This window comes from Apostichopus japonicus, chromosome 15 (assembly GCF_037975245.1).
Source record: "Apostichopus japonicus isolate 1M-3 chromosome 15, ASM3797524v1, whole genome shotgun sequence".
In the NCBI taxonomy this organism is placed as follows: Eukaryota; Metazoa; Echinodermata; class Holothuroidea; order Aspidochirotida; family Stichopodidae; genus Apostichopus; species Apostichopus japonicus.
Genome location: NC_092575.1, coordinates 6,113,827 through 6,141,764, shown reverse-complemented (window position 1 = coordinate 6,141,764; position 27,938 = coordinate 6,113,827). Strand labels below are relative to the sequence as shown.

At 38.4% G+C, this 27,938-nt stretch overlaps 1 protein-coding gene across 9 annotated transcripts; it reads left to right on the top strand.

The window, feature by feature from the left end:
• Positions 1-37: 37 nt before the first annotated feature.
• LOC139981656 (uncharacterized) lies at positions 38-26,683 on the top strand. Of its 9 annotated transcripts, none has more exons than XM_071994211.1 (18): positions 38-165; positions 1,673-1,767; positions 2,918-2,990; positions 5,182-5,230; positions 6,900-6,959; positions 8,000-8,065; positions 12,036-12,182; positions 12,486-12,679; positions 14,035-14,121; positions 17,869-17,913; positions 20,194-20,255; positions 21,116-21,237; positions 22,029-22,202; positions 23,736-23,857; positions 24,238-24,416; positions 24,907-25,073; positions 25,427-25,522; positions 26,131-26,683. In XM_071994211.1, exons 2-18 carry the CDS (start codon positions 1,715-1,717, stop codon positions 26,262-26,264), a joined length of 1,830 nt encoding a protein of 609 aa, XP_071850312.1. In that variant the 5' UTR covers positions 38-165; positions 1,673-1,714; the 3' UTR covers positions 26,265-26,683. The 9 variants fall into 9 exon arrangements, with proteins under 9 accessions (XP_071850312.1, XP_071850314.1, XP_071850311.1 ...); XM_071994213.1 differs by having other exon boundaries at positions 49-205; positions 8,003-8,065; XM_071994210.1 differs by having other exon boundaries at positions 49-205.
• Positions 26,684-27,938: the final 1,255 nt, after the last annotated feature.

The following is a 27,938-nucleotide window of genomic DNA, read 5'->3' as shown; positions in this document are numbered from 1 at the left end:
TGATTGATTAAATTTTGCATCGTTTGCTATCACTAGCTGCTTGGCAATACTAAAAGCAGGCGCTTCAAAACACACTTGTGCAGAGCCCATTCTCTATGGCCAAGCCGTATACAGAGATTCGTGGGAGAGAAAAAAAGAGACTAAGCTTTTGTTTTCCTCACTGGGGTGATATCAAAGCTCACGTCACCATAACAGATATACTCACGTAGCGCAATTGTTGAACGTTTTCCTTTCTTAAATTCAGGCTTTGGCCTAATTCTTTCGAAATATGTGTTTAAGTTGATTTACCAACAACTTCAGACTGTAGTTTAGGCTAGTGTGTACGCTATATTACTAACATGTATAGGCCTAGCTTTCGTGTTAAACATTTGATGCTTTGCTCAAACTCAAGCAGGGGTTTTGAACACCACTCAGTAATAATGTTAAGAAGTATGGTAGCCCCAAGGGTGCTCCCAACAATGTTGTCAATGTGTAGGCAAATGCTTGCGGTCCCAACAGTTGCTATGTGTCTAGGCCTACAACACTAGTACAAGTTGTAGTAAAGGCTTCATAATTGACGCACCTTCGTAGTCGTAATTGACGCACCTTCAAATATTACTAGCAACGATACATCAGGCAACCTAAAGTTTTTGCAGCGAGGCAGAGTTACATATTTCATGAGTTTGAATCCATTTCAGCTACAGTATGTGCTGATCAATTTGTGTTTTTTTAAAGCTTTTAACACCCTCTCCCCCCAGTTTTGCACATATTTTGGGGATTTGGAAATCTTACTCCATAGAAATAACCAATATTATCCCAGCATGATACCACTACTCTTTGGGACCTGACCTGTCTGAGCTTAGGGGTTTATAGGGGCTCAGAGCATAGCAAACAGCATTCAGAGTCAATTGATCTATACTTACACAAAAGTTACAGTTAGCTTATCGAGGAATGTGTCAATTTAGGGCTATAAAAGAACTTGACACGGCAGACATTTTGTGGTCAAATTCTGCTCAATTGTTTGTGGCATATGCACAGAAAAATATTTTGAGATTATTACATTTCTAAACTACACCTGTAATCCAAGACCTAGCCAATATCAAACAGAAGGCAAGAGGATATCTGGCTACATCACTTTATTGTACGTCCCAGGCAACATTTAATGACAGCACAATATTGTCAGCACTCTAGTGCCTATCTGAGGCTTGCTCAATCAATGATTGGATAAGTAGCCTAGGCTTTGCTTGTGTTGAGCATCTTGTAGAGACTTGAATTTTCAAGGATTTCCTCATGGTATTTATGATGTTGACTTGACATCACATGGACCTCTATGTGTTAACTCATACACATGAACTATTTACATGTATATATGTTTCATTAATGTGACAAAGGTTAACTTTGACAGGGTTGTCATTCAGACTACCTCTGTTAACATAGTCTAATATCAAGCTGCTAGCAGATTGGTGATAGTTATTTTACTCCAGAGTATTACAGTTTGCTGTAAATAAGGCAAGTTTATTAATGTCTTGTTAACCCTACATATCATAACACAACTTAGTAAACTTGTGAAAACTTATACATTTTTTAATGTTTTTTAAACTACCATCAACCTGTGTTTGTTATCTTCTGTGTCATGTTTCATATGCAACATCCATCATATTATATAATTCTCTATTTTCTTTCACATCTACAGGCAAAGCTTTATCTATATTTTGAAAACAACATCAAACCCAATATGAATGAAGACTGGAAAACACCTCAACATAGAAGGAAAATTGTTGAACAAATGTATGTACAACTACGTATCTCCATTAGGGATACACATGTACTGTAAGATTATTATTACTGGGAACTTTGAAATGAAATTTAGACAGTAGAGTTAACTGTATCTAAGTTACTCTAAGTCTCAAAGTCACTAAATTGATCAACCACAGAGGTTTTATACCTCAGTTTGATTATAGCACAACATGAAGTAGCTCCTTGAATACCTCCATAGACCTAATGCAATGGGGTTTTTTCTCATGCCTTTATATACAATATGACTTCACAAAAATTATAGCAGACTTTGTGTTACTTGCTTTAAGTTGCTGTTCTCATGGGTGCCTGAAGAGAGTTAGAGCATAATTTTTCATAGAAACTGAATTGTTTTAGAGACTGGTAAGCAATGAATCCTTTTGTGTGTATATATAATGAGGGTTTCAACAACAACAAAATATGTCTGATTTCTGTCACTCCTCCATTCAAATTATTTGTCATCTACTTTTCCTAAGTTGAGGATTGAAAACATATATGCAGAAAAATATTAATCAAAATGCTGCTTTTCATCTGTTAAGGCCCGGTCACACTATACCGATTTTTTATCGGAATACTATCCGATTTTCCCGGAGGAATCGAAACAGCCTGTTTTTCGTTCGGGTCTTCTAGCCACAGTGATAAAGGACCTGATTTGCTATCTGTTGAGCCATTCCGATGTGGAATAGCCCTCTCCTAACTTTTGATATTGACTCCGTTTCCTTTTATCGGATAGCTATCCGATTTCTCTTCCGATTTTTATCGTTTTTCGATGTGACGTCACTTCAGAATGTAGTCCGTTCCAGAACCCCTCAGATTTGGAGTAGGTATTCGAATATTCCACTGCATTCATTACATTCACTACCACAAACCTCACTCTTCGGCCTAAAATCGGAAATATCGGACCGTATTCCGATAAAATATCGCTGTAGTGTGACCGGGCCTTTAGTCTATGATTATTAATAATCAGTTGTCATTAAAATAGGAAACTTTAGTAGTTTAGTAGTAAAAGCAACAAAAGACTGAACATGCATTTCTCTCTTCTGACCGGTTGAACTTCTTTAAAAGCGACTCAGTTTACGGTCATGAAATTTAATTGCTTGTCGTTGATCATCTCTTATAATAATTTCTTCTTCTTTTTTTGCAGAGAGCGAAAGATTCAGAATCCGAACAGAGCAAGAGAAGTTGAAAAGGCCAGCTTCAGCAAAGCGAAAACAAAGGTACTTGAAATTGTTTGATATTTTTCCTCTCTTCCTCTTTTTCTTGATCTTCTTCTTCTTCTTTTAGGTGGCTCAGTGTCTATTGATTCATTCTTTTATAAAATGTGGTTAGAAAAGAGGATGTTATGCTTCTTTTTAAACTTAGACAAAGATGTGGTAAAGCTTTGATTCATTCACGTACCACTCAAAGCACAGTTGAATTGTCTCTGCAATTAACAGTTGAATTTGGAAGCACTTTACAGATCTGTGTGAAGTGCTTGAACTGATTTGGTCCATAGCAGGCAGGAGAGGGAGGGGGGGGGGGGCGTGGGTGGTCACAATGTTATGATGCTGAGGGCCCTTTGTGGAATTTTGTAAAATGGATAGTGCCTAGATGCAAATTTGGTGCATAGTTAGTGACTTTTGAAACCAAAATTAAAGAATTCTTTACTGTTTTGACTGAAGTTGTACCACATACATGTAATGTATAAATTCGTGTATGACACTAGGATATTTCATTGTATTCTGTCAGCGGGAGGGGGGGGGCCATACTTATTCTGTAGGGAGGCTACATCCCCCACTCCCCCCCAAGAAGTATACAAGAAGCTTACTTTGTTGGGACCCTGTTACTAGACGAACACTCCATGCTATCCACGTAAGAGTTAATATTCAAAGTTCAGTACTGTGTATTGGACATCTCTTGTTCATGTAGCAGAAGCTTTATTGGAATAGCAAGTAATCTCACATTCATTCATACCTAGTAAAGATTCCTAAATCCTATTGGTCCATTCAGGTCAGCTGACCGTGGTTAATCCTGTGAGTAACGCACGGTAAAATTACCGGCGGATGAATACAATTGATACCATGTTACCATGTTTTGTCGTCTGCTTTGATGAGCTATCGAAATACATCAAAAACACAAAATGGCTAATATAACGTTTGATTTGAACTTCGATTTGCGCACTTTAGACGAGGTAGACACTCAGGAAAACAATGGAAGATTTGCAAACCTGATTGAGAAAGACTTAATTCACAGAAACGATCTTGTTCAAAAGTCTTGCAAGATGCCATCAGAGGTAAAGGACGCGAAAACATGGATCCGCACTCGAGTCTAGGCCAAAGTGTAGGCTGCACAGCTGTTGCCTCCAACAATGACATTAACGTTACTGCTGCTGTTAGGGCTGAAACGTCTAACATGTCCAAACTGTTTTCCAAATGTTCTTTCCAAAGTCCTGTGAATGTTTACTTCCAAAATTCATAGTTATATCCGTATTAAAACACCAAACAGTTGTGGATGCTTTGAGTTTAAATATATCCAGTATCTGTCCGTAATTAAATGTTCGCAAGGCCGTTATGTTGCTCATAGTGTTATAAATTTAAAGTTAAACGACCGCAGTGCCAAGCACTGTGTAGTGTGTACGTTCAAGTGAGTGTACGTGTTCAATACAAGGCCTACTATGTTATCGTATGACTGTATACCATACGTACATGTTTGTCCCTAGAATGGTTGCTATGGGAACCAGAAGCTGTAGGGTATTGATATGTTGAAGCCAACTAGTAATTGTTTGTAGTTCCTTGTTATTGAGACCTTTCAAAAATAGTTTTATGGCCGCAATATTGCCAAACATTAGTTAAAATGTTATTATGGTTCATCTTTTATGAATGACAGCCTTTCAAAGACGTTTCCTTTATAATTATTCACTATCGTTCAGTATTACTTTATAATTGCACATGTACATTATTGTTATGCTGGTTGTTAATCGTTAATTCGACTTACGGGGCATCACTTTAATAAATCTTCGGTTATATGTAACCAAAAATGTTTTGTTTTATGATTTTTCCCCCACACAAATGGTAGTGTATGAATGAACGGGGTTAATCAACGGTCTAGCGTGCGTTACTCACATGATTAATGCACTCCGGGTGTTAATGCTATCGCTGGATGCACTCGGGCTCCGCCCTCGTGCATCGCTTGCATTATCCCCCGATCGTGCATTAATCCTGTGAGTAACGCATGCTAGACCGTTGATTAACCCCTTATTGACCAACGTGAAGCTATAACAGAAATCTGAATTAGTTATGCATCGAATCACGGAGACATCCGAGAAGCAACGAAGTGCTTTTTTTTAATGATCAATTCAGGCCGTAGAAGATTATTCGGAACTATTACAAATTATTATGATTCGATACCTGCTTGTTTTTTTCCACTCAGGAGGAGTATTTCACCATGGTGAAGAATCTTCTCACCCATATCAGTGGTGGTGAGTATTAATCATTAATTAATTATTGAAAGCGATAAAGCAGAGTGAAAAGTCAATAGAATGTGACTGCATTACGGAAGTATCTTTTGAATAAGTCCTACAGTACCTGAAATTTCACTGAGTACCTTATTTCCTCCTCATCAGTAGCTTTTAAACTCCACTAGTTGAGATATAGTCATGGCAATGCCTCCGTCTGTCTGTCTGTCTGTCCATCCGTCCGTCCGTCAACAGTTGTGAAAGGCTACTGCTTGAGGGTACTGGGTTAATTTTTTACCAAACATGGTTGAATCGCAACATTTAAGAAGGGGTGATTTCCTAAACCTAATCAGAGTGGTTGTATGTTGTGATTAATTGCATGGTCAGTGCACTTTTAACCCCCCCCCCCTACCTCACCCAACCCAATCAGCTTAAGTATCACACATACCCCACCTAAGAAAACAAATTGTCAGAATCTGTGCAATATCATCTGTGTAGGGTACAAAATAATCTAAAAAGTTGTCTTCCTGGTTCAGGTTATGAGGGAAACAAGTAAATCGGTACAACATCTCCATAATAAAGTTTCACTCATCATGTCATGTGACTATGCACTTAGTCGAGCAATGTCTGCTTTTGACATCAGCATGAAGTCTTAGGGTTAGTGACAGAGGAAATTTCTTGGTTAAGTGCAATACCCATATTGTTTTTTGTGGCAGTGAAAGGTCATTTGAGGTCAATCAAAATCAAAATCAAAACTGTAATTCAAAAAGTAAAGGCTGGATGAAATTCATTGGCTGCATGTGGACCCACCACCTTAGTGTGTACAAGAACCCTCTTTTGTTCTTGGAGTGTCGCATTATGCAACACATGATATGTGGCTCACCTTTAGGTATATCATTAAAATAAAAAAAATTAATATCCACACCAACTGTATGACCAAATTTGCTGCTAGGCTTGACTGTATTATACTGTTGTTTGATCCATTGAAGATAGAAGCTTATTCCCCATCTGGTTGTGTTGCAACTTTAATATGCGAGTGGCCTTCACTTTTTTTATTTTTTGTGCTGGTGGGATATTCACTGTGTAAAAAAATATTCAATCAAAATACTGAATCTGTTCAGGTTTACTGTATTGTGTGGCATACACACATACGTGTACTTTATCTTACACATAATTTATAACAGTCAGTCATATTTTGTGCGAGCAACAGTGCTGAATGGAAAGCGAGCCCGTTGGAATAGTAGTGTTTCTTGATGGTAAACATCTTTAGAGTCAGAGGTGGACAACCCTTATGGATTATTACTACAGGCCAAAGAAAGGTGCACAAAATGTATATTGTTTTGATATAAATTTCTTGTTTTATTCATTCTTTATGACAAAAAGTATGTTTGACTTGGTATTTTGAGTGGTAATATTTTAATATGATCTTATTTTATTACATACATATTTGTTATTTTTCTTTACTGTTTCTACAAGAAAACAAAGTTCCAGTTGTTTTTGTTTTTTATATAATATGTTTCTTATACGAGTGTGTGTGATACTGTATCTTGTCAATGTCGACAATGTTATTGTGAAGATTTTCATTACATCCACGCTATATTTATGATACAATTAGCTTTCAGCTCTACAATATGATGTTAAATTGTTTGCATCTTTTTATCGTATGCTGTCGCCATTTTTCTTCCTTATTCAGCAAAGAAAGAGAACATGGTGAATATGCAACAGACTACTGCTGGTCACAACAATGTGCAAGGTAAACACTTAGAAATTTGGTGGTTCAATGTCACCTTAAATCTTTTTATTTAGACAGTATCATCATCATAATCTGCTAGTTTTGTCAAAATAAGACAACATTTTGTGTGCTATTTATTCTGATGTTCAGGAATTAGAAATTTTGAACTTTCTCTTATACTGGTAGTTTAAAATGTTAAAAAAAAAATCAATGAAATGATTTAGGGGTTGAAATGTACAGTAGTTAAAAGATAAAGAGGAAAGTCAAGGGGGGGGGGGGTTGGATGGGAGGGGATTGGTGATTTAAGAACAAGCAAAGAAACAGTGACTACATTACAAGGAAGGGGTGATTATCTTTTGCTGATAGTGAGATGTGGTTACTTACTCAATCTGAGAGAGACAGGAGAGGGTGGGGGGGGGGAATGATTATAACATGCTCTGGCTAAGATAAAAGACAGAACTAGAGCTATCAAAAATAGAAAGGGATGGTGACAGCCAGACTACTACTGCTAGGTCTTTGAGAGAGGGAGGAGGGGACTAGCTTACTGTGGCAAGCAGAAAGGGGTTCTCACCTGAAATTTATCGTGGAAGGGATGTAACTTTCCTTTTGCGGAGAGTGATAGGAGGTGATTATGAGAGGTCATGTTAAGAGGGAAAAATTTGGATCCTGATTAGTTGTATAGATCTAGATCAGACATGGAGAAAACTGGAAAAGGAGAAAGGATTAAAGAGAAAGGTGATAAGCTCATGCCAAGGGCATTGAAAAATGGATGGTGCCTCTTTCATCCTGAGGTACAGAGGGGGTAGGAGGTCTCATGTTAAAGGTTATTCAGATATAGTGATAAAATGCCATGCTCAGTGGGTAAAGGTGAACAGAGTTTTGGCTTTTGATGATAAGGCAAATGGCAAAGCTTATAATCATTCTAGTGGAGGATGGGATCGAGAGATATATTTTATAGGTCTTGTATCCATATAGCAACATTTTATGTTTTGACATAGCGATTATATTTAAATCTGTTCCTTCTCACTTTCCCTGTTCTGTTGTGCTTTGCTGTGTGATAGCAGATACTTTGGCAATGCAACAACAACAGGGTCATAGTACTATGTATACCATACACACTGTCGGAGGTAGGTCGCATCTGCACAGAGACATTAAGTAGCCGTCGTTTGCATGGGTTTTAAGGTTCTCTAAAAGATATCACCTCCACCCATTTTGAGCAGCGATTCTCAACCCGGAGCTACGGGAGCTATCGATGTGATGGAAGTCAATTTATGATAGGGTGGCAGGGCAAAGGAAGGGAATACCTGGGTGGTAGGGGTTAGGGAGGTATTTAACATTGAAATTTTAGGAGACTGGTGTATGGGTTATATAAACATAGCCTTGTCTGATTAATCAGGTGAAAAGTAATTGTACTTTTTGTGCATTTCAAACTGAATTTTGGTTGAGAAACACTGCTGATGAAAAATTGGGACATATGCACACCATCACATTGTATTAACTCATTGTTAATGTGCTTACACCAAGTGGGTCATATGCACACCATCACATAGTACTAACTCCTTGTTAATGTGCTTACACCAAGTGGGTCATATGCACACCATCACATGGTACTAACTCCTTGTTAATGTACTTACACCATTTCACAGTTTGATGTTTGATGCTCGATAGTTAATCGGCCTGTAATCTAGCTTCCACTTTGCAACACTTAAGTTGTAATAAAGTTCCTCAGGTTGACATTTTATAGTCTACCAAATATCGTAACAGATTATCTGCATCTGAGGTTACTTAAGCATTTACTTGGTTGCTAGTTTTGTGTAACTTTTCCAAGCCATATTGATCATTACTAAACAACCCCCCCCCCCCCCCTCCAAAATAAAAAAAATATTCAAAGAAAGTTATTCTCTAGATTTTTCTCATTGACTAAATGTAAATTAGAGATTAATATTTAAATTCTTTATTTTTTTTTCTTCTAATGATCAAGTATTCCAGGCACTTTCTGATTATTAGTAAATCAAGACTTTTCAAACCATTGTGCTCATGAACAGCATATTAATGTGATGTTACTATTGAATGTTAATGAAACCTTCTGATGTGATCAACACAAAAAGCTCTGCTCTGTTTTGGTCAACAACTATGTGTATTGTTTAATATAACATATGTACCCTGCGTCACTTTTTGCCATACCATCAAGTTTTACATCTAGATCACCTTCTCCACCCATGTGGCCTTAGTTTACACTAGCTTGGAGCTCACCGTCAGGAACCATTTTGTTCCTGCTCATGTTTGATTATATTCCCCCATGTCAAACATACCTTAGGAAACAGTTCTAATATGTGTTAGCTGTGTAAACAATGCACTGCTGTGATGAGTCATAGAATGTGTGGCAGATACAGACTTGTGTTAAAAATGTGACGTGACTCAAAAAGAAATTTGTCCCATCATTTCCCTATAGATATACTACAGTTGACTCGAGTCCAATGACTCAAGTCAGGAAAATGACTATTTATGACTCCACTTGGCTTAAATGATAAGTGATGTAGCTAGGATTTCAGGACCCCCAGTTCAAGAGTGAGAAGTGGTTCTTCATCTAAACAGCACTTTGACACAAAGCGTTAGAGGTAAAAGCCACAATGCTCTGTCTAGCTATTTTACTTGAGTGACAGTGTTGTGATCCGTTGGCTCAAACTATCAAAACCAACCCTTGAGGGGAAACAGGACATTGGGGACCTGGTTGGATGAACCGCCTGAACCTATTGTGACAGCTGTGAAATAATGTGGCACTTTTGATTAGTGTAACATTGCACAATGATTCACTGTGTAACACATATATGTGTACATTACACCTCCACCTGCCATGTATATGTATGTATGCAATGATACTACCATTGTTTTTCATCCTTCCTATCATATTAACATGAGCCTGTTCCAGAGGTAGGGGGTCGTTTACCAACCTCCCCCCCCCCACTTTTCAACCCCACACAAACAAACAAAGTAGTCATTAACACAACCTAGTGTGTATACCTAAGTATAGACCAAATTTATAGCCTTAATATTTTTTCTGAATAAGGACCCTCAGCAACACCCCCCCCCCCCACCACCCAACATTGGAGTCTGCTGAATGACCCCAGGGCCACATTTCCTTCTTTTAAAAGTCCTGGATCTGCTCCTGATATTAACCAGTCATATGTACTCCATCCACATTGTAAATGTCCCATTAATAGAAAAATAAGCTCTCTTTCCTGGCATCCCGAAGGCTCCGTATGAAATCGAATATCGCAAGCCAAATCTTGTGATCTCATCACAAAGACCAAACTTGAATATTAATTTAGTAAGGTTTATTATGTCAATATTCAAAAGGTTTGTTCAATATTACCGTTGCATGTTTTGTTTGGTAGTTAACAAGTACTTATTTGTACTGCTCGTCCTTGTCACTGTTACTCTTATCAAGTTTTCTTGATATCATCATTTACCTTTTATTCTTTGAACATATTGAACATTCTTTCTATATGTTTTCCTGATGATAGACTTGAGAAATCTTTCTTTGTATATATATATATCTATTTCTATCAAAATATGATTATTATTATTATTAAAATAAATTACTATTAATAATAAATAAATTATTATTATTACTAACATTACATTGCCATAAATTGTAAATTCCTTAAGAGTTGATAAATCTCTTTCAGAATTGTGACCAAAAACCATTATTTTATCACAATCATTGAATGGATGTTTATATTTCCATGAAATAATTAATATGAAGCATTTCGCTCCCCTAAAGTCTACTGTAGTAGTGACAGGCAGCATGTTGCAACTCGCTTGCAGTTTGCTTGTTAAAGAGAATATTCACTTACTTGGGATTAAAGTACTAAATGTATGTTGAATGACTACTGCATATTTCAACATAGAATCTGTATATTGCAAACTAAAGTGAAAAAAATATGTGTTCAATATACAGGGAGATAATTTAAAAAAATTGTTATATTCTGAAATCGTCATTGCGTTCAGTTTAGATTGTATCAAAGGTATTTTTGGAAATTGAATGATAGTCCATGCAGGAGACTGTGGGTCCTTGACCTATGATCACATGAATAATATAGCAGGAGGGAATAATGGGCCAGGTGTTCTATAGCAAAAATTGAGAAATTGTTGAAAGATGCATACAGCAGATGTAGTACAAAGACCCTTTGTGTTTTTACTATGGTATTAAACAAGACAATGACAATTTGTCTTTTCACTATCATATAAAAGAAGCTGCATAGCCATGGAAATGCTTGCAAAGTGTAAAGATGTAATATTTCCTTGACCTTTCCTTAACCTTGATCACATGAATGATATGGCAGGAGGGAATAATGGGCCAGGTATTCTATAGCAAAAATTGAGAAAATGTTGAAAGATGCATACAACAAATGTAGTGTAGTACAAAGACCCTTTGTGCTTTTACCATGATATTAAAGAAGACAATGACCCTTTGTTTTTTTCACTATCATATTAAAGAAGCTGCATAACAATGGAAATGCTTTAATATTTTCCTTTATGATGAAATGAGAACAATGAACATAAAACATCAGTTTACAATGAAGGGGGTTGGGAAGGGAAAGGGGAGGGGGAAGGAGAAGGGGAGGGGGAGGGGGAAGAGGAGAGATGAACATAAGAGGATGTGTTAAATATTTGGGTTAATATTTAAAGATCTAATATACTGATACAGGATTAAGCTTACATATTAAAAGCAGGATTTCAGATTTTCCAAGATTTAACTGACATCGAGCATAACTAATGCAGGGCTGGATTTTGCAGTGGGCCAGATAGGCCCATGGTCCCAGGCGACTTCCTCAGTGGTATACACTGTGTAAACACCTACACTAAACTGCATGCCAAGATAAACATGTAAACACAACACTGTAGTCTATGAGGACTGTCAATCTGCTGGTGTTATTGTTCTCAACAAAACTTATCATACTAAATGAAATGAAACATAATGACTTGGAATGATGATGTATTTAGCACCCTTATTAATCTACTCCCAGCAAAAGACATTTTGGAAAGCCAAAAATTTATTCATGTTTTCATTCTGGTGTGTTGATTTATACGCAGATGCAATGATGGCAATGCAGAACTTGCCCAATAGAGGCCAGGGTCTGGCTGGTAACCAACAACAACAACTTCAGATAGGGCAGCCTGGAATGCCAGGCATCCAGCAAACCTTACAAGGACAACAGCAACATATGAATATTCAACAGAGTGAGTGCTCAAATCATTGAATATTCATTAGTGGCCCAGAAATCATGAAAACTTTTAGGGTGGTTTTCAGTTATATCTAGATGCATATAGTTATATCTCATTTCTATGTCTTAAATTGACATTTTTGTCATATTATTTTTTTTGGGGGGGGGGGCATAAAATAACCTGCTAGCTAAATTCCATTGCTAATCAAATTCATCTATGAGTATGTGATGTGTAAAGCAGTGTAATTGTCAACACAGCTGATGATATTGTAGCAGTTTTCAGACAGTTGGCAAAACAAATATTTACTTCACTTTTCAGATCAATTGAATTTGATGCGGCAAAAGCAACTCCAACAGCAGCAGCAGCATACCCTTCAGATGCACATGAACCAACAACAGCAGCAGCAACAGTCTGTACCCATACAACAGCAGCAACAGCCCGGTATGCCACAGTTCAACCCCAACAACATGAACCAACCACAACAGATCATTCGGACGGCTGCTAATTTTGTCGTAAGTTCTCTTGGTGTCGATTATCTGCAACCAAACGTAGTTGCCAGGACATCATTTCCTCACCCGACTTGAATCAACGTGAACAAAGCCTTCAAGTGGCTTTGACTGTCACTGACAGTGATTGGTGGAAAGACTCCATCCCATGAATTTTCATAACCATTAAAAGGATGAATTCAGCCAAAATTTTGGTCTTAATACACATGCGATACTCTAACAAGAGGAAAGACTCCCTTTAAAGGCATTGAAGACTCGCCCCAAACCACGTGCCGCGCTCTGAAAAAGTTAACTCTTGGTTGCTTGCAAATAACGTTTTCTTCTTGTCGCTACAAAATGCAGACAGTCATGAAACGTGATACCTTGTTATCTTTGATCTAGACCGGAGATGTCCATGCTGCTATGTACACTGTGTTGTGTGTATTGACCGTAGCTGTATGTATTGACTGTACACTAGTATCTAATTACCGATAGTAGCAAGCAATGTGTGCATTTTCTGGGATCGATGGGGATGTCTAACACTTCTGTTACCCCTCATTCGAAACTAGGTCAGATTACCGGCATGAGACGTTTCTTTGTGTGCGAGTCTTCACACCCTTTAAGGGTTATTTGATGATCAAGATGAATCCTCAGTGCTATCCATTTGTCTATTGTTTTATCAATTCGAGTAACAAGCAAAAACATTTTTGAAAACTACACGTAAACAGCAGAGCACTGCTTGGATGACATTCAATACCCACTTGTCCTTGACAAATTTGTATAAATGTATTGTATGCATGTCATAAAAGTCTTTGTTTTCCTGTTGCAACTGAGGAAATGAGTGCTAGACTCAATATTCCAGCCACTTTAATTGATGAGCCTCAGATATTTAAAGGACATTTCTCAAAATTTAAAAGTGGTGTAGGTACACACCATGGACTGATAGGAGTGATTCTCAGTGCTCAACAACACATACATGTCCAAATTAATTTTGTGTCATTCTTTAAGTCATTCTTTAAATGGATGACCAGACAGACTAGTTTGATGTATTAAAGATTGAGCTGGATCGTTTTTCCAAAGAAGTTCCACTCTAGATTTTTTTTTTTTAATTCTTATTTGGCGAAATAAATATTTGTTTCTTGTAAGCACTCTGGGTTGCAAAGTCAAACTGGGCCCTACCTATATTCTCCCCCCCCCCCCCTCGTTCTCAAATTTCACAGCTTGTGAAAGAAGTTTCATTCTCATCGATTAAATGCTTGTTAAAGAGCAATAAAATTGAATAAACCCTGATCCCCTCCATGACACCAGGAACAGTGACAAAAATCTTTTTCTTTTTTTTAACTTTATTTATTTTTAATTTTTTACTAATTTTAATTCCACAGAGCCCAACTGGTCAGCCCCCTCAGAACCCTATGGCACCTCCTGCTGCACCAGTTTTTCCTGGACAACCAACACCACCCCAGCACCAAGTGAGTAGTTTGCAGCACGCTCTAGCCTCTTTATGCATATCATTATAAATACGACCTAACTGATCCCTAACTCTTTCAACCTCTTTTTCGTATTATTGTGTAATTAATAATCACACAGTCATGACAAAGTACTCTCTCTGGCAAAATTTTTGGCCTATTCTCAAAGATTGGAGTGAAAGAAATTTTTGACCATAAAACTGTAGCCTGTGCTAACAGACACCACGGTAAGGTCATACTATTAATCAGATGCAGGCATGGCCAGATGAGATATTAGGTCTCTTGAAAATGGATGAGTGAACAATTCTTTGTTTCACTCTCTACTGCCTGGTACAGTCATGGATTAAAACCAGCTAGCGAAAACAACGACTCGGAGGTATTCGTGAATTGTGACCCTTCAAATGGCCAGTTCTTGCTCGACGCACATGATGTAATGGTGCTAGGCTTAGTGAGTGTGTAAAATCCATAACCCAGTAAATAGCCTAATGTTAAATTGTGACGGTTAAAATCAGCCCACGAATGGGTACTATTACTGTTTTAAATGGGATGGTTTTGATGGGACAACAATGTATCGTTTGAATTTTGCATTCCCTCGATCTCTACGAATGGGCCAAAAGTTTGGCAAAAGGGTACATTGTCATGATTGTGTGTTTATTTGCTACACAATAATATAAAATAAAAGGGGATTGTTCAGACCATTGAGATGAATGCATAATGAAGCTTTAACAAGGTTTCTATGTTTTGGTGTATCTGATGGTACTGAATGTAATAAACCATCTCTAGATGTTAGTTTGCCAGTAGAAAAAAATGGCACCTTCAATGTTATTGTCAGAAGACATTAGGAACATAAACACATGATAAGTAGGGGTAACAATGGACAGTCAAAACATTGCATGAGTTCAGTTCCTAACATTTAACATAAGACCCTGAATTGCTGGCTTATTATCTGCAATTAATAGACTATTTCCAATAATCTTGTACAGTATCTGATGTGTGCAGCAAGTCAGGAAAATTCCAGTTGGAAATTAATTATAAAGGGGTAAATGTAACGGTTAATGAATGTAATGTCGCATTCATGCGTGCAGCAGAAATTGACCGAACGTCTTTTAATGCAACGTGCATCCAAGAGTTCTAGTTGCCAAAAGTAGCAAAAATAATATTTATACACAGAGATGTGAGTCCCATTTTGTGTCTTCAGTTTTCCTTAAGTATATTATAAAATAGTTATTCTTTTTCCCACTTCACCTGGCCTCTTATTAACCCTGGTTCCCCCCCCCCCCCCCACCTTCTTTTCAGACCTGCTTATCAGACCATGAACACTTTTAAGGGATCAAAACATTTTAATGCTAGGATGGTCCATTAAGCACAGCAGTCACAGTTCCTAAGGCTTACTAAACCACCTCTGGGGTTACATTCTAATGAGGGCCCAGTCTATTATACAATTCCAATACTGTAGTGTTTAGAATTTCTTGATTTTTATTACATTTGTGTAACGGTCCACCTAGAGTCTAGAAAATGTATGTTGCAGTATATAGTTCAGTAATAAAGGCCAATGGAAAGAAGTGAACGATTTGGAAAACATGACGGCCTCATATAAATCTGTGCCAATTTGTTGTGCATTTCCAATACAACATTACCTCGTTCTTAGTTTTAATTTGATGTTATTGATCCTATGGAAACCTACAACTTTCTGGGTGCCTTTGTGTACAAAGAAAACAACCTGAGATCTGTATGCAGTATCCTCCAACTCCCTTAAGTTCATTTTATTTTTTTATTCCCTGCCTATGCGATGGTAAAGACACGTGTGCGTGCGTTTGTTTTGTATTCTGACCGAGGGGTGACCGGACAACTCCCCCCTGGACAATTACCCCCCGGACAATTACCCCCCAGACAACTCCGCCCTGGACAATTACCCCCCGGACAATTCCCACCCAGACAATTCCCACCCCGGACAGTTCCCACCCCAGACAATTCCCCCCCGGACAATTCCCATCCCGGACGACTTCCCCCCGGACAATTCCCCCCCGGTCAATAACCTTCCCGGACAATTTCCCCCCGGACTATTCCCCCCCCCCCCCCGGACAATTTCCCCCGAACAATTGCTATGGCGCGAGAAAGCGGAATATATACATACAAATATATATATGCTGTAATTGCGAAATACAAACATGGTTAACTTCAAAAATACATTTTAGACATATTTGTTTACACATATATATTCCCTGAAAATTATATTTATTCCCTTAAAGTATATATTTATATATTCTCCAGGCGTACAGAAAGTATTTTCCTAATAACAAATATGTATTCTGTGCAAAAATATATATTCTCTTATAGTAAATATTCTGTCAAAAATATATATTCTCTAACACAAAAAATATTTTTTCTCTGCCAAGAATATATTTATTCTCTAAGAGAAAAAAAAGGTATTCTCTAAATCTGATAGGCTGGTCGGTGGGAGATACTGTAGCTTATAAACAAGGTTTCCACAACTTGGCGTCTGGCGACTCAAAATGACCTTTGATCTCAATAAAAAATTGTACTGAACGTTTAACAACTACATACTAAATATGAGATTCGTTCAACATTCCCTTCTTGAGATATCGTGTTTACAAGGTTTACACTATTTGACCCCTGGTGAACCCAAATGACCTTTGACCTCCACATTAAACTAGAGGCTTTTGCTCCTAAATGTGGTCCCCTACTCACGAACTTAAATATGATATTGGTTTAAGCTTACATCCTTGAGATATCGTCTTTACAAGGTTTTTTCTATTTGGCCCCTGGTGACTCAAAATGATCTTTGACCTACCCACAAAACAAAAGGGTTCTTCTACCCAATGTGTTACTCATATACACCAATATTAGATTGGTCAAAGCTTCACTTCCTGAGATATCGTATTTACAAGCGAGGCGTTACACCCCCCCCCCCAACACACACGCATACACACTCTCCGCCCGCATGAATGCATAGGTTAGATTGTCATCGAAACCAAAACTGAAATCTCTTGTTGCACACCCTCATTTTTACTGGAATAATAGCCTTAACCCCGCCTACATCGGCTGTCCAAGAATCCTATTGAAATTGGTAGAGCTACAATAAATCTGGAAATTCTCCAATGCTATGATTTTCATTTGGTGAACATAGGATGGTCTAGGTCAGTTCAAGTTAATTCAATGAAGGGCTCGATAGGTCTTCAATGAAACATACCTGGCATTCAGGTAAAGAAATCTGCTTCAGAGTTCTTACTCTTGCTTTAAACATGTCCTTTAACCTCCTATCAGTTTTCTCTCTCACTGAGCTTCAAGGGGTCAACAGGTTATCTCAATTAGTGAAAAACTTGGGCATTTTCTCAAAATATTTCACAGTTTATGAACAATGTCATGTAACTCTCTACAATTATTAAAGGAATTTGCTAGCTCAAAGTTGGTAAAATGTGTCTATATTTCATGAAGGAACACTGTTCTTTCTGGATATTGAAACACTTTGGTTTATAATTCTATATTACTGTAAAATCCTTATAAGTGAATGCCATGGTTGATGGCTTGATACCCACAAGGGATTGCTACAAATCTTTTCTGGTTCTCACTTAATTCTTGGACAGATTTGAACTCAATTGCTCTACATTTAGTCAGATAGTTACTTTGAATTTTGAGTAAATTGTATTGGCAAGGAATCACAAACGCCAACTGGCTTTCTGGTTAATAATTCTTTCTGTATTGTTCTATACCTATTGCTTTACATGACAGCATATGTTTCAGTATGTAGGTTACCCACCTATGACGCCCCTACAGGTGTGTATGTAATTCAAAGGCCAATAATTGATTTTTACCACATTTGTTTTCAACTGAATTCTCCTCCTCCTTCTACTACAATACATATTTTTCATATCATGTTATTCCATTCTTCAGGTTCTGGGGTATTTGTCTGACAAGAAAGTGGCATTTTCTTCAAAATACTTCTTACATGTTCATTCAGTATTCCACTGCCCCACAAATTTTTCCTGTAATTGCTCTTTCTTACAATAACAAATAGTTGAATTTTTTTTTATTTCTAGCCAAAGGTCAAAGGTGTCAATGTGAACATGATGATGATGTGTGTGTGTGTGTGTTTGTTTTGCTATCTGACCGAGGATTTGAACCACGTCCTCGGAAGAATTCTATTGTATGGGGTATTGTTAAGGTTAGGGTACGTGGATTTGAACAATGGAAAATACAATGGGGTCCTCGGTCTGAATGTACTACAAACATGTATGTGTGTGTGTGTATGTAAATGTGTGTATCTAAGGTGTGTGTATGTGAGGCCTGGGCTTGTTTAGAACATGATAAATCACCATATTCAGCCAGCATGAAATTTATCCTTGGTATGTATGTGCCCCTTGGTGATTTGTTGGCTGCATTCATCATTGGTAAAGGTCATTTGATTTTACTAGGGGTCAAAATGTAACCTTGTTTATACAGGCGTAGCTCTCATCCTTCCCGGGTCGATGACTCGTAAAAGAATTATTGGTCGAAGGAAGAGAAAAAGTTTTCTATATCATGTAAAGATGGAAAAAGATGCCTATGATAGCCGCCTTGTCAGTTCTTGTTCGTAAAGTATGCGAATGAAGCGCCTTACATATGGAATTCGATTGAACATCTTGTGTCAGACGTTGCCAATATAAAATTGGTCGTCAGGGACGACCAAATTTCTGTTTGGACAAAATAAAATCAGCCTTGGGTGGTTGTTCAACGGACAACCGGTTGTTTACATCAAATGTAGATTGCAATGTTACTGAATACCCCCCAAATAGGTAAAGATGATAAATTGGTATCGCCCTCCATCACTCTATATAGCGGTCCTGAAATAATGTGTAAAAGTAAGTTGGCCTGACGTTCCAATCCTAGCAGGATCCTGGATCCAGGATCCTGCTAGGATCGAAACATCAGGCCAACTTACTTTTACACATTCTCCTACACAGACTCTCTAGTGGATAAGCAGTTTGCTAACAGTTTTATTTTATTTTGGTCCTGAAACCAAACAGAAATAGTGCGGGTATGCCTGATGATGCACATAAAGGAGAGATTTACTTTCTCAAAGCTGGTGCTATCGCCACCAAACCTAAACATCTCTCCAGACTCCTACAGTGTACATATTGATCAGTCATGGTTATTTTGTTGACATTTTATTGGACAACCAGATTTGGTTGATCCTTGACAAACAGCAATATATCCTTCAAGATATGCCCCTGGTTGGGATTAAGCTTTGACGTGAATTCATTATATAAAATCCTCTTTAAAGTGCAAGTTTCTAGTTTAGACGAAAAAATGTGAACGTTTTAATAATCATTTCGTAATCATAGATTATTTATTCCTGTATAATTACATTCCTTTCTTATCACAAACAAACTATTTGCTGATATGTGCATGATTGGGGACATTTCATTTTCTTTAACCTTCGACATTAAACATTTTTCTGGCATTCTGATATTCATCCTGTACCCTTGGCTGTTGTTCTTATCATTATTTTTTAACCATACCTTTCCAAAGTTGGTTGTGTCCATGGTAAATATGTACACATTTTCTTTGTTTTCTTTACAAAGGTCATTATTTGAAGAGTGAAAGTTTTCTTGGTTTCTAAGCTTATGTACATTTAACTGTAAAACAAAAGTCATGCCCATTTCTTTATCTGCAACAAATATTCTGAACAAAGTAACACACATACTTAAGACTGATCACAGACATTTGTATACCCAGAGGGGGAGGGGGAAGGGAGGAGGGATGATAACATCAAAAGCAGGTGTGTCCATTGGTATGGTTTTTCATGTGTACAAAACAAGTGTAGGTCACAGCATTGTTGTAGAACTATCCCCAGCTGAGGTCTCTGCCCTTTTAGCTTGTTAGTTTTGACATGGAACCTCAAATCAATTCTTTATGATGGTTGATTGCCAGCTGAAGACAATTCCTTCGTAACATAGCTACGTACATTGTGAACGAGTTTGTATCTGACCTTTGTATAGATTGATACTGTCAACCATTTTAAGAAGGACATGATATACAAACAGTGGGAATGTAAGTTCTTCCTTTTCTTCCTAGCCCGGCATGGTCCCATCTCCAGCGTATGCACAGCAGATGTCACCGGCAGGACAGCAACCTGGGTGAGAAATTAGATCTATATCTGAGGAGAGGGGGGTTTAGGGGATGGCGAGGAAGGTGATGGATTTGAGGGACCATTGTGGGGGGGGGTAAGGGGATCGTGAGGTAAGTGATGGTTTGAGGGACCATTGTGGGGGAGGGTAAGGGGATCGTGAGGTAGGTGATGGTTTGAGGGACCATTGTGGGGGGAGGGTAAGGGGATCGTGAGGTAGGTGATGGTTTGAGGGACCATTGTGGGGGGGGGTAAGGGGATCGTGAGGTAGGTGATGGTTTGAGGGACCATTGTGGGGGGGGTCTAGGGGATTGTGAGGTAGGTGATGGTTTTGAGGGACCATCCTTTCTGGCGCATCCCAGTATATTATTAAATATGGTAGTGATGAGTTTCTCTTTCATGCTTTAGGAATATGAATTGTATTGTGGTATAAAGTGGTATGCACCAGGCCAAAATAAGATGTCTTTGTACCATGCCTATCTACTTTTCAGATAATTACTACTTTATTGCAACAGGTGTCAAACATGTTTTGTCATAGCAATTACTCTTCTGACTTAAAGAATGCTTGGGATGTATTAAAGGGTTGAGCATTTTTATGGAAAATAAATTGCAAAATGTTAAAAGTTCAACCAAAATAAAAAAGATCACTTTTTGCTGTAGAAACGAACATACATATTGTGATAGATAATAAATCAGGGAAAGGGTGAGGATATTATATCATCAAAGCGTCACTGTGCCTCTGTGTCCCTCTATTTGTCATTATTAACCCCATTTTCCCTAGCTCTTTTGTTTTTCTTAACATTATTCATAAAGGATAAATTCTCACTTTTTAAGTCTTTTATTAATTGTGATTTTTAATTCATTTTTCAGTTCTCAGCCAGTTCTTTCTCCAGCCACATATATGCAGCCAAGCCCTACAAACCAACAGTCAATGCCTTCACCCATGCAGAGGGGAGGTGTGCCCTCGCCATCAACCTCACTGAATACACCAGGTATAAAATCATCATCCTTTTACTAAAATAAATTGAGATATTTAACACTTAAAGACAAAGAAGATATGAAACAATTACAACATCACCCTTTAATTTTTTTCACTGGTATTTTTTTTTCATTAGTGATATAAGAATGATGTGTAGTGTTCATAAATATTATTACTCCACCACAAAGCCCCCATTGCAATCTGGTCCTACCGTGCTGAAAGTAACCACACCTGTTTGTATCCCGTTGCATTTAACAAATTACGAATAATTTATTCTGGTGACATTCTTTTCTCACCTTCTCACTGGAGCGTAGGGGTTGTAATCTTTGTTCGAATCCCATTTGAGCTTATTTTCCAAGTTTGCTGAGATTTTCGTTTAAAGTCTAAACGACTTAACGTTGTGAAGGTCGAATGAAAATCGGTGGAAGTAAAATGTGACTTCTCCTACAGATATCTACGAACATGGTTGAAATGTGATAAAATTAATACAATTCTCTGTCAGATACGTTTTTTAGGAATAGTTTTCCATTTTTCTTTATTCCTCAAGGATGTTGTATCCTCTTCCCTGCTGTTGTTTGTTAATACAACATAATCTGCAGCTTATGTATATATTTTGTACATATTTTGGGGAAAAGTTGAACCCAAACTATTTTGATAAGTGCTGTGCCTCGACATCACGTCTTTATCAACACGTGTCTCATATGAACTGAAGAAAATTTGGTAAATGAGTGCCACAGAGCGTATTAATATTTAATGTCGTCTAACGAACCCTTTTGTTCTAACGGTCTGTTCGTTGCCATGCAGGTAACCCGTCATCGGTCGGGTCGGTTCCCAGTCCGGGAAGCGCAGGCCGGGGACCCGGGTCCATCGGTCCCCATCCTAGTCAAGAGGAACAGGTTCAGCTCCGAGAGAAACAACGTCAGCTGGCTCTATACATGGAGCAAATGAAGAAACAAATCACATTCGCTAAAGATCAAGGTATTAGACTCAAAATTACTCGAGTATTTTAGCTGTAAAACTTTAAAACAATTTCTGCAAATGACACTAAAAATTAATATCGTCCATTTCTGCAGTAGATTAGCTAGGATCTATGAAGTTTGGGGCTGGGGTTATCGAAGCTGACTCTGGTAGCATCCTCCCACAGAATTAAAAGAAGAGGGGGGAGTGTTCACCCCCATACACCCTCCCCTGGATCTGTGCCTGGTTCTAATTGATGTTCACTAGTACAAAACTTCTGCCCTGAACAATATGCTGCATTTAGTCAACAGTTTGTGTCGAATCTGATGATTAACCCTTCTGCAATCTAATTACAGTCAAGCATTTCACATTTAACTTCCCTGATAAAAGTTTAATTTCAAATAATCGAGAAGCTTGGTGTTTATTGAGGTGCAAGTGTGACAAGCCCATAGCCAGTCCGGGGCACAGAGGGTCTGGGCCCCTGGTGTATATTACTCTGCCCCCCTCTGAGCTACCATCATATGTACAGACAATTTATAAAAACATATAAAAATATATTATTATAAAATGTATAAAACATATAATTATTTTCTTCTAGAATAAAAATTATAGGACTTGAGTATTGGGTCCTTCTTTTGCTTTCAATTGTTGGTGCCCATCCAACTCAGAACTGCTGGCTACGGGCCTGGGCATGTGAGGGCCCGTGTGTGATTAATGCTTCGTGTACAACAGTGTCAGGTCAACAAATATCCCCCCAAATCGAATGGAATTGTTAATGAGCACTGACCTACAGTAGCTATATCTGACTGGAAGAAGAAAAAAAACAGCTTTAGAGTGTGTCTTGTTTTGATTGCATTCATATTTTGAACAATGCGTATTAAATTTGCTAAACATTGTTGCACCTTTAATGGCCACCCACTGCAATTTGCTGCTTTAACAAAAAATTCAAAGGAGGTACTTAAAGGCTGGGAAGACTCGCACAAAAAGAAACTTCTAATGCCGGTAATCTGACCTAGTTTCGAATGAGGTGTAACAGAAATGTTAAACACCACCTTCGATCCCAGAAAATACACACACAGCTTGCTACCGTCGGTAATTAGACACTAGTGTACAGTCAATACATACAGCTACAGTCAGTACCCACAACACTGTACATAGCAGAGATGGACATCTCGCGTCAAGATAAAAGATAACAAGGTATCATGTTTCATTACTGTCTGCATTTTGTAGCGACACAAACAAAACGTCACTTGCAAGCAACAGAAAGTTAACTTTTATCAGATGGCCGCACGCGGTTTGGGGGGAGTCTTCAATGCCTTTAAGATCTACCTGCTGAAGGGGGAATGACCCAGATGGGGGGAGGCAGGGGGAGCTACATGTCAGGGTATGGGGTCAGTAAGGGGACCCGATGAAAAAGGGATAAAGGATCCAGGATAAAGAATAAAAAAATTGATGACTTCAAAAATTGGCTAAATTCTCCCTGGAACATGACCCTGGCTCTGAGTGACCCTGCATAAGATATAATAATATTTAAAAAATGCTTTGCTTTTGCAGGTGATATTGCAAAGGCTCAAAAGGTGGCTCACTTTGTGCAACATTTGAGCGAGATTTCTAAAACCAACGATTTGGCCAGAATTTCACAGAGACTTCATCAACTAAGCAAATCTTCAGGAATGGTGAGACAGTGTTTATATTTTGGCACAGAACAGATTTAGCTTTTCCCATATTACTATTGTTCTCTAAATTTTTACATCCTTGTCATGTAGATTTTTGAACTTTTATTGAAAATATAATTATTAAAATCAGCTATACAAGGGTTGAAAATATGTGTGAGATGAACAAGATTAGCAAGATTCGCAATACGTTGCAATGTCGGAAAAGGAGTTTTTACACTTTAATCGAAGCTCTCTTTCACATCATTTCAAGTTGCTTATACTTGTGCTTATACTTATGCTTACCCTTATAGTATGCTTATACAGCAGCTTATACTTGAATTAAAGCTCTCTTTCACATCATTTCAAGTCATTGATTTCATCTCTTGTTTATTTTTTTATAGCCTGCTCATTCGAGTGCATCGGCCGCAGCCACTTCGGCAGCTAACAGCACCAAATCTAACTTGATGTTTCAGCCATTACTAAATGCCATCACTGAACAAATCAACTCACCACATCTTAATCACAACTTGCAGAAGGCATTTAGTCCTGCCCTGAACAAACTACATGGTACACCCTCTAGGTAAGAAGCATTCTTCTTACACCCACCCACTCTTGGGGAATTTTGGGACTCAAACACTTTTATCCACAAATTCTTAGGCTGAAATTAATGTGAATGTGGGACAGGGGGACAAAGGTAGGAGAGAGAGGCAGATGGTAGCAGAGAGTGGCAAATGGTAGTCGATTGGATGGCATTAGGGAAAATGAAATTGGGGAAAGTGGGGTGTGAAAGTGGGAGAAGGGAACAGAGAGGAGCGAAGTGGGTTAGGGGAAGTTAGCCAATTATAGTGGCAGTGCGAAGAAATGTGAGAGGGTATTAAGTAGATTCATTTCCATTAAACAAACTAAAACCATTATTTTTCAAAATGTGATTGCAATTTTACAAACTAAGACACCTTTCTAGATTTTTTCCACCATGGGAAGGTTGTTGAGCAAGTATTTTGAGAATTTGATTTGATCTGAAATGTGTCTTTCATCCAGACAAAGGCCTTTTTTTTTTTTTTTTTTTTCAGTTTCACAGCGCCCATCCTAAAGAAGCCTCCTACTGATTCATCATCATCACAAGGTGTTCCAGATGTCGTGCAAGGAGAGGTTGCACGACTTCCTCCTAAATTCCGGGTGGCGTTGGATCCAGGTCACTTGCCTGATAGCGATTCTGTTCATTTACTTTGTAAACTAGGTGGGTAAACTTTGATTCAAAAAATGGCCAGAATTATGATATTAATGTCTTGTATTTGCAGACGTTAGCTCTGTCATCAGTCAATTCTTTAAACAAAAGTGACAGCAGAGGACCCCGAAACCCTGAGGTCGTGAGATGGAATCCGGTACTTGCAAAAAAAAATTTGTTTGCTCTTTTCAAGCTGAAATATTGAATTTTACAAGTTAAATCACCAGAAAAAGTAAGTAAGTAAGTCAACTTTATTGAATCCCAGAAGGAAATTACATAAAAAGTCTTCCCTGGAGGTAAAAGTTACCTTCCCCTCCTCAGCCTTCTACATTTCTTTTCCTCTGTTTCATCAATTCTGGTTTCAGAAGATGAGTATTTACCGAGTGTTCCGCCAGTCTGTGTCGTCATACCGGAGAAGTATCCTTCCGTTAACCCACAGTACAATGTCAACGCATTCTATTGTAAGTATTAGTCCAAGAAAAACTTCTTTTAACTTCACACTTTGGATTTCCTTTTCTGAAACAAGATAGAAGAAAAAAGAAGTCTTATTCAGATTGACAGCATCTTTCAGCTTTTTTATACCTGTAACGATTTGGTCATTTTCCTGAAAGACAGACTAATTTTATTGTCGATCTAGATCAGAAGTCTTTAGGAAAGTAAAGTTGAATTTTTTGGGGTTGAAAATTTCAACTCACTGAACCTGTGAACACGACTTGTAACCAACCTTTATTCAGCAGATTTCTATCCTTCAAACTCCCAGGTTCCAAATTCATTAAATAGATTGCGATAAATTTCAAATACATTGCAGCGAGTAATATGAAAATGTTATGTTGTTATAAATCTGGACAATTAAAATGTCCTTTTAGTCTATAGGAGGTGTCAGATGTGTACGTGACAGCCCCTTTGTTGTACTTGTTCTATTATCTTCATTTGACCGAGTGGCTAGGTCGCACTGACCTGCCTGATACTGAAATTTAGGAAGAGTAACTCAGTTTAATCTATATCTGAGGAATTTGTGGTTTGGCCATTGACAAGGAATTTATTTCCAGGTCTTTTATTTTATACATAGGTCAAACACCTTTTCATCAACTAGTCCACAAGATGCTGCTTACACAGTTGACCCACATGCCTGACCTGTACACTTTCACACAGTTGATGGATGCATGGGAAATGAGTGTACGGAAATGCTGTCAAGCGTTTTGAGAGCTAGTTAAGCAGTCTGTCCTGTTGAAGCGTTTACAAGACTCCAGAGGCTGTGCCTCAGTGACTTCTCTTGCAATGGTCTGTTGAATACTGTTACAAATGAAGCTTGTGTAATAACCTGTGATGAGAGAGAAGTATTAAGTGCCAGCAGAGGTTGCCTTACAGTAGTTGTTCAATGGTTCCATTGTTGTAATGGTAGCATCAAAGCAGAGGATGAGTTACAGTAGTTGTTCCATGAGTTGTTCCATGGTTCAATGAGGGAGCTGTGAGGGAGCATTAGATGGTGATGCTGATGAAAGAGCATTAAATGGTGATGCCAGTGAGGGAGCATTAGATGGTAAAAAAAATGATGAGCATTAGATGGTGATGCCGATGAGAGAGCATTAAATGGTGATGCCAGTGAGGGAGCATTAGATCGTGATGCTAATGAGAAACATTAGATGGTGATGCCAATGAGGGAGCATTCGATGGTGATGCCAGTGACAGAGCATTAAATGGTTATGCAAGTGAGGGAGCATTACATGGTGATGCCAATCAGAGAGCATCAGATGGTGATGCCAGTGAGAGAGCATTAGATGGAGATGCCAGTGAGGGAGCATTAGATGGTGATGCCAGTGAGGGGCCATTACATGGTGATGCCAGTGAAGGGGGCATTACATGGTGATGCCAATGAGAGAGCATTAGATGGTGATGCCAGTGAGGGAGCATTACATGGTGATACCAGTGAGGGATCATTACATGGTGATGCCAATGAGAGAGCATTACATGGTGATGCCAATGAGAGAGCATTAAATGGTGATGCCAGTGAGGGATCATTACATGGTGATGCCAATGAGAGAGCATCAGATGGTGATGCCAGTGAGGGAGCATGAGATGGTTATGCCAGTGAGGGAGCATGAGATGGTTATGCCAGTGAGGGAGCATTACATGGTGATGCCAATCAGAGAGCATCAGATGGTGATGCCAGTGAGGGAGCATTACATGGTGATGCCAATGAGAGAGCATTAAATGGTGATGCCAGTGAGGGAGCATTAGATGGTGATACCAGTGAGGGATCATTACATGGTGATGCCAATGAGAGAGCATCAGATGGTGATGTCAGTGAGGCACCATTAGATGGTGATGCCAGTGAGGGAGCATGAGATGGTGATGCCAATGAGGGAACATTAGATGGGGATTGATGGGGATACCATTGAGAAAGAGCACTGGATAATGATTATCTGAAAATATGAGATGTTGATGACAAATCATTTAATGTTAGTAATTGAATGTATGATGCCATAGTGACACTATGAGATGGATGTTTGGTTCCCATTGTATTCCTCTTCATGTGTTCATGCTAAGAGTAAACAGTATTGTTATTGTAAACAATGGCATTTTTAGATGTGATTGAACTTAAAATACTTTAGCAATAACATTTGCTGTATGCATCTATCAAAGAAGAAATGGTTGGGGAGAGGGAAAGGGTCTGGGGGGGGTAAGGGGAGTACTTAGTAATCAAAGATAATAAATAGCTATGGATCTATGCTGTACTTTTTGGACTTGATCAAGTAATCAACTACCACAGGAAGGAATGTAGAGCTACATTTTGCATCGGTTTGTAACTTTTGTGTCACTTTCACAAGTCCCCCCAACGTCATTTGGTCGCCCGAAGGAGTTGTACACCATTTAGTG

Coding starts and splice junctions, on each gene's coding strand:
- LOC139981656 (XM_071994211.1), top strand. CDS start 1,715: ATGAATGAAGACTGGAAAACACCTCAACATAGAAGGAAAATTGTTGAA. Junction 2,991..5,181: donor TCAGCAAAGCGAAAACAAAG/GTACTTGAAATT, acceptor TTTTCCACTCAG/GAGGAGTATTTCACCATGGT. Junction 25,074..25,426: donor TCATTTACTTTGTAAACTAG/GTGGGTAAACTT, acceptor TTCTGGTTTCAG/AAGATGAGTATTTACCGAGT.